Genomic DNA, 12,181 nt, shown 5'->3' with positions numbered 1-12,181 from the left:
TGATGCAGTGGTTCCTGTGGACATCTTCGGCTCGTTTCTGTAACACACCAGCAAGAGCCGCCTCCAGCCGAGACGTATTTTCCAAGACAGTCGTCCCATGCCTGCAGACCCTTTGAATGTACAGTAGTTGACAGTGTATTTGTCCGCAGACAAGCCGGGGAAGCGTGGAGCCCTGGTGAGTGACGGACTGAGCTGCCAAAACAGAGCCCGGCATTCCGCGCCTTCAAGGAAACCCATGCTGTTGATTCCAACTCATGGACACTATTGGACAGACTAGAACTGCCCTTTGGGGTTTCCAAGACTGCCAATCTTTACTGGAGCAGAAAGCCTCCTTTTTCTTCCAAGGGATGGAGGGTGGGTTCAAACTGCTGAGGTTGGCAGCTAGCAGCCCCATATATAGCCCATTACACCACCAGAGCCCCTTGGCTTCCACAAGAGGGGTATTTATGCCCCCACATGTGAATGGCCAGGCCTGGCAGCTGGCTCTGCCCTCAGCATGCTGTGGCTTTCCCCCCGGGGTGTGGCTGCTCCACCTCCTACCTGCTGGTCTACCTTATCTGGGGAAGGAGGAAGAGGAGGAGAGGGCACGGCTCCTGTCCTCATTCATTGGCTGGGTACTGCAAATGTTGCCTCTAGCTGGGTGACCGTGTCCCAGCTAACAGACTCCTTGGAAAGTGCCGAGAGGCCCCCAGAGGTGTCTCCTTCAGTTCTGCGGCGTGGCATGCCTAGGATAAGCTGGGGTTGAAGCTGCCAGATGGGAGACTCACTGGATCCAGGACTAGGCACACTGTGGACAGGTGGCCCTGAGCCACCCTACTGCTTCACAGGACTTCCTGCCTCCACCCAACCAGGATAGCCTTCCCGAAGTGGGCCGTTACCCCTCACACATACACACACACATTTGGGGGTGCTGCGACAAGCCAGCACATAGCGACCTTTTAGCGCAGTGGTTCTCAACCTTCCTAATGCCGTAAACCTTTCCTACAGTTCCTCATGTTGTGGTGACACCCCCCCCCCAACCATAAAATTATTTTCGCTATTTCATAACTGTAATTTTGCTAGTTATGAATCAGGTTACCCCCGTGAAAGGGTTGTTTGACCCCCAAAGGGGTCGTGACGCATAGGCTGAGAACCACTGCTTTAGTGGCTTGTGAGCTATAGTACAAAAGTTTCTAATTGCCAAGGGGTGCTATTCCTTCCCTCCCCCCAAAATGGGGACCATAGATCCAGTCAGTTTGGGAACATACTGTCTAGAACACACAGGGCAAGAGCTGACCTGGGAGATGGCTTAGGGAGTGAGAGAAGTACAGGAGCCCATTGGGGACAAAATGAGAAGGGACCCACTTAAGATTGGCTTTGGACATTGGTTCTCTTTATGGGAAGGTCAAGTGGCCGGGCATGGTGGTTAAGGACACAAAGGAAGACGCCCAACAGAAAGCCCTGGGTCTGGGGGGCTTGACCTACCAGCTGCCCAGTCATGTGGTCTCACAGCCTTTCTTGGGCTCTGTAATCTTTGCCCACCTGCATCTCAAAGTAGTTAATAAACGTCCAACACAGCCCATCCTGGGGTTATTTGAGGTGTTGACTCAGAAAACTGCACTGGATTGACTGCTTTCCGCGCTAGTTTCTTAGATGTGAGGACCGACAGAGGACGTTATCCCAAGACCTTCTTTTCTGACCCATGACTGCACAGTGGCTCTGTAGAGCAGAGAACGCCCCACAGGGTGCTCAAGGCTGCAGTCTCTATGGTGGGTTCAGACTACTGACCTTTAGGCCCGTGAATACTTAAATGCGGTGCACCAGGGCTCCCTGATCACCTACTAGGGACCAGGATTTGGAACACCCTCTTACAAACATGGTGGTGTAGGTAGTGCCAGTGAGCCTTGCTGGCACAGTGGGTTGTGTGGGGCTTCGAACCCCAAGGGCAGCAGGTTGAACCCATCAGCTGCTACCCCAGTAAAACATCCGGCTTTCTGTACCCACCAAGGTTGACAGCCTCAGAAATGACAGCAGGGGCTTGGTTCCACTCTCCTCTGGGGACTCCATGGCAGGAAGGTTGGTCTTTGGCCAGATGGTCTGTCAGCAGGTGTGCCCACCAGCCGGGCCTCAGGGTCAGGTGCCCAGGGAAGTCTGAAGTTAGCAAGCTCGTTCCCACCTTGGTCCGCGTGGGCCCTGTGCTCATCTCTTCACTCCCTACTCTGCCGAGCGAGCCGAGTCCAGCGCTGCTCCAACAGGGTTCCCGAGCGCGCAGCCTGACAGAAACGGATCTTCTCAGTTTAGGCGCCAAGTCCAAGTTCTGGCTGCTGGCTCTAGGGGGAGGGTCTCTGTTGGTTTTGAAGGGTCCTAGTTTTTCTGGCTCCTCCCTGCTCGGTCACTACTTGGTTTGGTATACCTCTTCTCCATCTCTACCTGCTAGCTAGCATTTAATCTATTTCAAGAGATTTGACTTAAAAGTAATTCTGCCTTGACAAACCTATTCCCAAATGGGATCGTATCCACCTTATTCCTCACATGGGCATTACCCTCCATTTACAGGTAGATCAACACTCGGAGAAACACGGGCACTTCCTTTCTTGGACCATCCCAACATATTAATGTCTACTGCTTCCCAGTTCCTGAGGCAACCAAACCCAACCCACTGCCATCAAGTCAGTTCCAATTTGACCCCACATAGGGTTTCTGGGGTGCTAAGTCTTTATGAGCAGCCAGCCTCTTCTCCCTTGGAGCAGCTGCCGGGGTTGAACCCCTGACCTTGTGGTTAGCAATTCACACTTAACCAACAGTGCCACCAGGGTGCCTCACTGCGGGTAAAGTAGCCTTGAACTTAGGATCCTTCTGGTTGTGAAGACAGCCAAAAGTGCTGGCCCCAGACTGAAAACGCTAAGGAATCTGTAGGGGTCCTTACCGGTATGATCCCCTTGCAGTCTGCCCAGGAGAGGGCTATTTAAGTAAACGATCACCTGGCTGTAGCAGATGTACCATCACTGAAGAAACCTTACCAGGTTTCGGGGTAATTGGTCACCAGCACAAGTGTCTTTCTGCACCTGCAGTCCTTAGAAACGGTACCTGTGATCTAGCTGTGCACGAGGGGCCTTTAAGCTTTGGAGGAGGGGAATAAGGAAAGAAAGCTGCAAAGCCCACTGGGTTTCTATCTGAAAATAACAACGACACAGGGTCTGTTCAGGAAGCATTTTATTGATGCTCCAACTCTGAAGAATTTTCACCGACAGAAAATGAAGATGGTCACACCGTCTCCCGCATGACCCTGCTCAGCTTCTGAATCTTGGACTTGGCCGACATATCCACGTACTTCTCGCCAATGCGGACAATCATTCCCCCCATGATTGATGGGTCAGTCTAGGAAGGAGAATCAAGTGCGAACAGACACATGTTATCTCACTGATCCACTAAGCAAGTGAAAAGGCGCTGCCTGCAGAGTGCCGTGCAGAGTAAGACCTTATATAATTATGTGCGCCAAGGGCAAAGCAAAACCACGAATGCAATCATTTAAAAAAGTGAACACAGTTTTAATATACACTGGGGAAAATTAGTATATAATCAATCGGAACTAAAATTTTCACCAATACCCCCATAGCCATTTCAAGTTTTAAACAGCCCAAGGAAACACATCACAAACCATTAACCTACCTTCACCTCCAGTTTCAACACCTGGCCTTGGCTTAGGAAGCTGTTCAGGACCGTTTTCAAGTCAGAGAGAGAGGCGTTGTCTAAGGGCTAAAAAAAGCACAAAGCCCCTTCAGGTCACAGACAGCATGCTCCAGGCAGGGCAAAGGAGCCGGCAGTCCAGTCATCACTCAAACGTTAATCTCGGCCCGTTTCAGGACAATTCGCAAGTGATTAAGGGGTGACCTCCTGAAACTGATACCACCTGAGGGTGTGGGCCCACCAGCCGCCCAGAGCAGCCCATGGAGGCCTAGGCCTGCCTTTGCTGGGAAGCTGCAGTTTCACCTGGTTCTGCGTCTTTACAGCTGTTTGTCTCACCAGAGCCTGCTCCTGGGAGCCCTGGCGCTCCACCCAGCAGAGCCCATCCCTCTGCCTCACTGAGAGCCCAAAGGCAGCAGGCACCCTGTTAGCTGCCTGCCTTCTTTCTGGCTCAGGTGGGACCATGAAGGGCAAGGCCTCTTACCTAGCACAAATCCTACCTCCCTAGACCTCTACCAAGAGTCCAAAAAATCCCACCCAAACATCTCTACCACTGGGTAGAGCTGACAATGGCTTTCTTTGAGGGTGGTGGGTGGTCAAAGTCTCTCCGTGCTCAAGCATTATTCACTGAGACGTGGAGATCCAAGACCCCAAGCACCCCATCTCCACAGGCTCCAGGCCCCTCACCCGTTGGCGGCATTTTATGAGCATGGCTTCTTCAACCCTGACAATCATGGAGGCAAGTGGTTAGGACCCCGTGGTACACACGGACAGCAGCTTTACGGAGGCCAAGAAACTTGCCCAAGGTCCTAGCAGCAAGTGAGGATTACCACTACGATGTGGGACCCAGCTGATCCATCCCTGCCCTTCATCAAAGGGGAATAATTAATAAAAAACCAGGAAAGTGACTCACTCAGGACCCAACCCTAAAAGCATTAGCAATAGTAGGTCGAAAAAAGTCCTTAGGAAAATAAGGACCCGTACAAAAATCCTGCCTTTGTGTTGTAACACAGGGAGTCCCTGGATGGTAACTGAGGGCCACTTCAATCTGCACATAAAGCAGAATACTGTAGCAGTTCGCTTTGTATTTAATGTCGGTCAGCCAATGGTTCAAGGTGCCCTGGTGGCCCAGCAGACTAAGCATTCGGCCGCTAACTGCAAGGTCAGCGGTCCCAAGCCACCAACCTCTCCACTGTCAGCCCCCATAGACTTAGCCTTGGGAACCCTAAGGAGCAGTTTTATTCTGTAGTACAGGGCCTGTGAGTTGGATCGTGGTCTGCTTCAGTATATTGTACATAATGTACCTTCGTACACCAATAGACCATCAAAGGAACACTGTCAGCTGCAGCACGCCATCTTTAACGTAACGCAGTAGCAATGACATTTTGACACATCTTGCCAAGGTGAGTGCTTTTGTTAGCAGGACTTACTGTATGTACATTGCATTTTTAACCCAATTTTAGGCTTAATGAGTAAACTGTAGGTGTGAACTGGACATTCGAGACTCCAGTAACTGCCTGTATCTGAAGACAAGAGCTACATCGTGCACTGCAGACACAGAGCAGGTGTCCCCGACTGGCCAAAGGTGAGGACGCCCAGGCGGGTATGCAATGCTGGGTCCAACTATTGGATACCAAGTACGCAGAGATGCGTGGGTTGCACGGTTAAGTAGTCTCTTTGTAGAAGGGCCTAACTCCACAAGAGCAGCCTTTGAAATACTGACGCACTGACCTAGATGTGGCCGGGAACTGGTTGTTCCCGACAAGGCTGCCACACTGCCTCCCCAGCAAGAGCTTTGTTCTCATGCTGTGTTTGTTCCTCCATGGACACAGTGAGGCTAGGAGGAGCGCACACAATGAGAACAACTCTTCCTGGGGAGACAGCGCAGCCGAGCTCCGGGAACTGAGGCAGCCACCCTGGGGCCCAGGCTTCGTTACCTGCCCCTCCACATGGACCTTCCCTGCGAACCACCTCCATGGGCTATCAAGCACCCAGCAGGTGGAAGGGCTCCCAAAGGGCCCACTTCAGCAAGTCCAAAAGGCCAGAGACTTCCGCCCCCACCTACTCCCGCAGGAGACCAAAGAGTACAGCGAGCATCAACTACTTCAGGCGGCGTTTCCACCATCACTCGGACCTGCTCTAGGGGGCGAGCCACCAGTTGCGAACACATTTTGTGGTTCTTAACATTTTTAACCAGTTTACACTTCTTATGACTAACACCATGCACTACAGAAGTTCTACTGCCAAGCGGGGACTCACAGAAGCTGGTCTAAGAATGAACAACTCCCTCAAATGATCAGAAGTCACTCCTCACTTCTTGAGTTTTAGTCCCCCACCCTGCCAATGGGCATGTGGCGCCGCGGCAAACCCAGCGGGCAGACCCACACTTACAGACGCAGTGGTGACTGTGCAAGGAACCTCTCCACGGTGGACGCTCATGATGGTCGAAAAGGCCGAAATGACGCCCGGGGTGTTGTTCAAGCGGCCGTTTTCAGCAAGCAAATCTGGGAAAGGGAAGGTCTCTCTCAGTGCCGGGCAACTCAGGAGCCGGCTACTGCCGAGCAGTGACACTCACGCCGCACACTAGCGCAAACCGCGGTTCTAATGTCCTCTAAGGGTGTGAATGGCGAAGGAGCCCACCTTCTTACTCAAACTGGACTGCACACAGATCTGCACAGACTGTGCGCATTTCCACCTGACAGCCCTCTGCTGCAGATCCCAACACCTGGCTACCAGCAGACATGTGCGGCTTACTCAGAGGTGGTCTAGCGAGCAGTTGGCGATGGGGAGCGCCTAAGCAGGCCACATGTTCCCGCCTGCTTGTACTCCAAGGATGCCAAGATGCTCAGGCCGGACGGGCGGCCCCTGGTCTACGCGGTGCAAGCAACTGAGAAGGCACTTATGGCATTCTCGAATCCTCTAGGCCGTGGGCTCCCCAATTTAATTGGCCTACCACCCTTTTTGCAGAAAAAATTACTCGGCAGTGCGCTGGCAGCTAGAAACGTTGGTTCCGTGGCCCATGATCCCGGCCCAAGGGCAGGGACCTGCTGTTGCAGGCTTCCTGGATCGCTTCAGTGGATCCCTCCCCGCAGGGGCGATATGGCCCACTGCTTTAGACACAGCTCCTTAAACTTTATGGGCAAAAGACCCATTTTGGGGTCTAGGGAGGATGCAAATTCTGGTTCAGCAGGCCGGCTGAGTCCCGAGTCGCTCTGTCAAAATGCCCAGATGATGTGGGCTCTCCTGCCAGGGGCCACAGCCCGAGTGGCACGGCTCGAAGAGGTTCCCCGTGGCAGCGCCCAGCACTTACTGATCAGGTTGGTTGTGATGGGGGAAAGCCTCTCTTTGGCGGTGATGTCATTCAGGCTTTTCACTTTAATAGAGCGCTTCACATGGGGGTTCAGAATTGCAAGAGCCACTTTGGGGTCCTTCAGAAGTTGCTAAAGCACACACACAAAAACATTTCTTAAACTTTTTAGAGCATCAACATGTACAAGGGGGTACCCCCAAACCCATGAATGTCCCAAAGCAATGTATTAAAATGTTTTTGACAAAACTGCCTTATCATTATTACAGGTGCATGGGGCAACAGAGGCATGCTGCTTTTTTGCCCAAAACTGGCACACAGATGGCTGCATGAGCAGGTGCATGGTCTTGGTGACAAAACCAGTCCTCCGTCTGCCATAAATCAGGCCTTTTTTGTCACACACTGTTACACATCTTTTCTGACCCTCTAAGCAGAAAGCTTGATTAACAGCGTGAGCTGGTGGAGCGAACTCCAAATGCACGATGCGTGGACATTGTTGCTTTTAGGATAGCTTCTGGAAAATGCCACTCTTCAAAGATTCCTCTCTCTTCCCACTTCCACGGGTTTCCCACACGAGGCAGGCTCTGGTGACGCGATCCCCCAAAGCAGCCCTAACCACGTGCCAGATCGCACAGCAGGCCTCCTTGGGGCAGGGCCCCTGCGTGTACTGCCTCATGTGCAGCCCGGCCCTACGGGATGCACAGAGACGCTGCTGACACTTCTAATGGAATTTTCCCACAAACTTTTGGATCACCTTCAAATGTACTTGCTATTTTAATATGTATACAAGTTTAAAAATAGTTAACACCAACCCATTACAAGGTTGGATATATAGCCCCCCCCCCCCCGAGGACAACAGAAATGCAGGTGAAGGGAGACAATGAACAGTGTATACGACACGAAATAACAATAATATATAATTGATCAAGGATTCATGAGGGTGGGAGAGGGGGGAAAAAAAGAGGAACTGATACCCAGGGCTCAAGTAGAATGAAAATGTTTTGGAAATGTTGATTGCAACACATGTACAAGTATGCTTAAAAATACAATTGAATGATGGATTGTCATAAGGGTTGTAGTCTCCCAATAAAGTGATTTATAAAAAATAAATACAATAGCTAATATCTAATACTTGCTAACGTAGTAACAAGATGTTCAGAAAGAAGAGCTTAAAACATTCTGTTGGGCTTTTGGGCAGTCTTCCCCCTCCAGATGCTACCTCATTAGGGATGCACACTCATGTAAGGAAAAGAAAACAGCAGCTCACATGCACGCAATGACCAGGAGGCTACTTACTGCTACTCTCAGCAACTCCTTCTCCACTTGCTCCAGCTTATTTTGCTTCGATGCAGCAGAATAAAGGGCAGTGGCATAGCGACCTTCAACACCATGGATTTGAACAGGCGGCTTTGGATCGAGGGCCGGGTAGAGAAGGCAAAAGGAAAACCAGTTGAGGCGAGATTACAGGGCCAGTAGGAGAGGAAGATGTTTACAATTCCAAACATTCACTTCTTAGCATAGCACAATCTAAGTATGAAATTAAGAGCTAGGCTGAATGGCGATTCTTGAAGACATCCAGGATGCTTTCTTGGCCGGGCCACCCATCTCTGAGTCTCTAACTCCTCATTTATAAAGTGAGCTCGTGAGAAAATGGTGTTTATGAAATCCCTTCCCATTCCAACTTGCTATGAGTTGATGATTCCAACTCGGAGATGTCCTTACACTTCCTTTGCAGTCAGTAACTAGTAAATTCCAGGAATAGGAACCGCCAAACATGGACAGAAGACCGCTTTGAACATGCTAAAGCTAGAAACAGTTGCTTATAAAGCATATTTTAAAAAAGCCTACTCTTATGCACTTCCTGGGAACACCACGCACTCCCCCTTACAGAGGCTTCCCATGAATGTTCGGTTTACTGGAGCCCTTTACATTTGTGTAGGTTCTAATTCTTGAATTGTTTTCCACAGTAAACAGATGCTTTCCAGCACCTGACCAGAGGTGCATAACTGCATGGCTACCTGTACTGCATGACTGTCGTGGAGTTAACTCAGGCTTTTGAGCGAGACTTTTTGTTCTGGTATTAGCTCTAAGATCAAGCTGTCTTATCTTCGGCCAAGTTTCCCTAGAGTCTCAGTTTTCCCTTTTGTAAAACGGTAATACTGGCTACTCCCCATCACCGTTACAAGACCTAAAGAAGCTTGCACATGCAAAGGTCATGCCTGGCCCTGCCATACATCAGGTACTCAATACTGTCCCCACACTACACCTCATCAGCCCTGTTTGAGACCCACAAACCAAGGAGAAAAGATTTAAACAGTGGCTGGACTCCCTCCACGTACAACAGAATATGAACCAACATACCCTCACAAGCTTGGCGAATGGCCTGATCACAGACGTGCTGAAGCTTCGCACCTTTAAGACAACAAAACAGACCAAACGAGGTTACTTGGTTGAAGGACAACCCAACAGTACATTCTACATTCAACCCAGTAATAACATGTTAAATATAACTTTTACATGATTAGTTTTTGACATTTCTTTGTACCGGCACACTGATTACAGGATGATGAGCTGATCTTTATTACCGAAGAGTCAATTTCCCCAATAAGAATCAGCTCAAGTTGAGAAACCACCTTCTCACTAACTCCCTGGTTTGTTGGGAATGGACTGAGGCTAGCACACAGGTATGAGAAAACACTAACTTTGCTACACTGCTCACTGAAAAAACAAAATGGGGGGGGGGGAATAGGGATGTTTATAAACTCACTGTCTTCAGCAGTGTTTGAATAAAATCCATAATGATATGCAAGAGATGTGCCTTCTTAGGGATCCAAGTGATATCTCAAAGAATTCTTGGAGCATAAACAGCAGACTGAGTTTGAGCTTAGAACTGGCTCTATTTCTTGTCTCTTAAGGGGCAGAGGTGGAGGGGCAAAGGTCATCTTCAGGGACCCAGCTCTGGAGTGTCCTACCTCCAAACTGGCAATGGAAACAATGCTGCAATCTGTCATGAAGTCCAACCTCATGATAAGATGGAGAATCTAAAGCACACTCCCCATCCCAGCCTCCAGCCTCTCTGTGGAAGGATGCGTCCTGGGCGCTGCTCCGTCTCCTCGCCTCTATACAAGGAGAGGTGCTTTACAAATCCGGCGCTATCCCGGCCGTGTGGACCACGGCAGTACAGGAAAGTGATGATTCTGCAGCTGGCCCACGTTCTTTCTCCGGAATCCAGGGAAGCTGGGCACTCTCCTCTGCGCCCCGCACGCCAGCTGCTCCCTAGGGCTGGGCTGGGAGGGCGCCAAGGGCGCGCACGCGCAGCCCTACACCACCGTCCCGGGGGGGGGGGGGGGGGAAAGCGGGGACAGCCGAGCCGCTCCAGGCCGCCGGGTCCCAGACCTGGGTCAGCGGCCGTGCCTCGCACGCCGGCGCAGAGGGTGGGCAGGGATCTCCCCGTTAGCTTTAGCACCTTCGTTTTCTCACCTGGGAAAGCCGGGTCACTGCTGGGCCAGCCATCTTCCCCCGGACTGCTGTAGGTCAAGCCCGGGACGGAACCGGGAAGGACGTGATGGCGCACGCGCGCGTCGGCGTAAGCGCTTGGCCCTATGGGAAATGTAGGCGCAGATCGTTAGAGCGCACGCGTAGTCCGCTCCCTCTTGCTGGGAGATGTAGTTCTTGCTTGGGGGCGGGGGGAGGCGCTAGGGTCGGTCGTAGAGGCCAGCAGGTGAGGCCACTGTTCCGACAGTACTCCAAAGTGAGGATTCTTGAGTTACTGACAAAGTGGCCCTTTCTTCTTGGATGAATTTACCGTCCCAATTAAAAATACATTTAAAAAATATATAGTACGTTTACATTCATCATCAGCATTTTTATCCCTTCTCTCCTACCATTCCCAAAGAGTGATGTGCGCTCCCTTCCAGGTCGAAACGCCACTTTGTACCTGGGCCTCTACTTCTCCAAGCTGCCCTCCCCCATCTTACCTGGGTATACTGACTTGTTTGTGGGGGCTGTTGAGTTTCTGGTGCCTAGAGTCATGCTCCTGGGTAAAGTAATGAAGGTTGGACTGTTACCTGCCAGGTTTTCAAATCTCTCTTCCCCTCAGCCCCCAACACACATCCAGCAGCGGCTTCTGGGGGAGAAATAAGAGGCTCTCTTCTCAATGATCCACAAAGCCGCACAGCCTCAGAAACCCTATGCCCGGTGGCTATGAATCAGAAGCCATCTCTGGCAGTGGGTTCTGTTTGCATTTGGGTAAGGTAGAGTGATTATCAGAGAGCTGAATTTAAAGGGGAGAACTGAAGCTCAAATAGGGTGATACTGAAACTGAGAACCCGACGCTAGCCCCACCTTAGACATTGTCCCCTCATTCATAAAAAGCAATCTATCTTCAACCCATTTCTCCCCAAATGGCGCTTACTCTATTTTTCCTCCAGTAGAAAAGAGAATTAGATCCAGGAACACGAGTCAGGGTTCCCTGGGTGTAATACTGGGGTTTTGTAATCAATTATTTAAAAATCACACTCAGCCCTATGCTGCTGCTGCTGCTGTTAGGTGGCTTTGAGTGGATTCTGACTCATAGTAACCTGGTGTACGACAGAATGAAATACGCTAGTTCTTAAGTTTGAGCCAGTGATGGGATTCAGCCAGTTCGCACCAGTTTGGCAGAACCCATACCTAATTTTTTGTAGAATTTGGCAAACTGATTGTTAAAGTGGCCCTTGTAATCAGGGTTCTCTCTAAGCTGGGTAGCCTCCCAGTGTGGAAATCACAAAGTTATAATCCTTACTGTTTTTAACGTTCATCTGTGCAGCAGGGTATTCTGAGCCCCAGTGGTAATGTCCATTCTGTCCACAGATATACAAAATTAGATGGAACGACGTAATTCAATTCATTGAAATGATTCATTTAATAAAACTCGTTATACTTTTGATAAAATGCATTTTTCTTCCCTTGTGCTTGTAACTTCAGTAAACAAACATGAAGTAAATAGAAAAAGTGCCCAACAGAAGGTGACTTGCCGTCACTCCTTTCAGCTTTATGCTCTGCCCCACATCCCCACAAGATATTAGGGCTGAATTACGCAATGCCTGAAAGTGCTCCAAGAGCTCAAAATATCACCAGAACAATTGCTGTAAGTTCAGCAGAAGTGGAAATGGGTTTTTCAAAGGTGAACATCATATGTTCAGAGAAGAGAAAGCTTGTTTTCTAATCTAT

The 12,181-nt window shown here is 50.2% G+C and overlaps 1 protein-coding gene across 1 annotated transcript; it reads right to left on the bottom strand.

Moving 5' to 3' along the window:
- Positions 1-3,175: 3,175 nt before the first annotated feature.
- On the bottom strand, positions 3,176-10,559 carry ATP5PO (ATP synthase peripheral stalk subunit OSCP). Its single transcript, XM_075542336.1, has 7 exons — positions 10,451-10,559; positions 9,332-9,382; positions 8,267-8,377; positions 6,974-7,103; positions 6,055-6,167; positions 3,649-3,735; positions 3,176-3,357 (listed from the first exon to the last, which is right to left on the bottom strand). The coding sequence occupies exons 1-7, from the start codon at positions 10,481-10,483 to the stop codon at positions 3,244-3,246; spliced, it is 639 nt and encodes a 212-aa protein (XP_075398451.1). The 5' UTR covers positions 10,484-10,559; the 3' UTR covers positions 3,176-3,243.
- Positions 10,560-12,181: the final 1,622 nt, after the last annotated feature.

This window comes from Tenrec ecaudatus, chromosome 2, assembly GCF_050624435.1.
Source record: "Tenrec ecaudatus isolate mTenEca1 chromosome 2, mTenEca1.hap1, whole genome shotgun sequence".
Taxonomy (NCBI): domain Eukaryota; kingdom Metazoa; phylum Chordata; class Mammalia; order Afrosoricida; family Tenrecidae; genus Tenrec; species Tenrec ecaudatus.
This window is presented reverse-complemented; position numbering and strand designations above follow the sequence as displayed.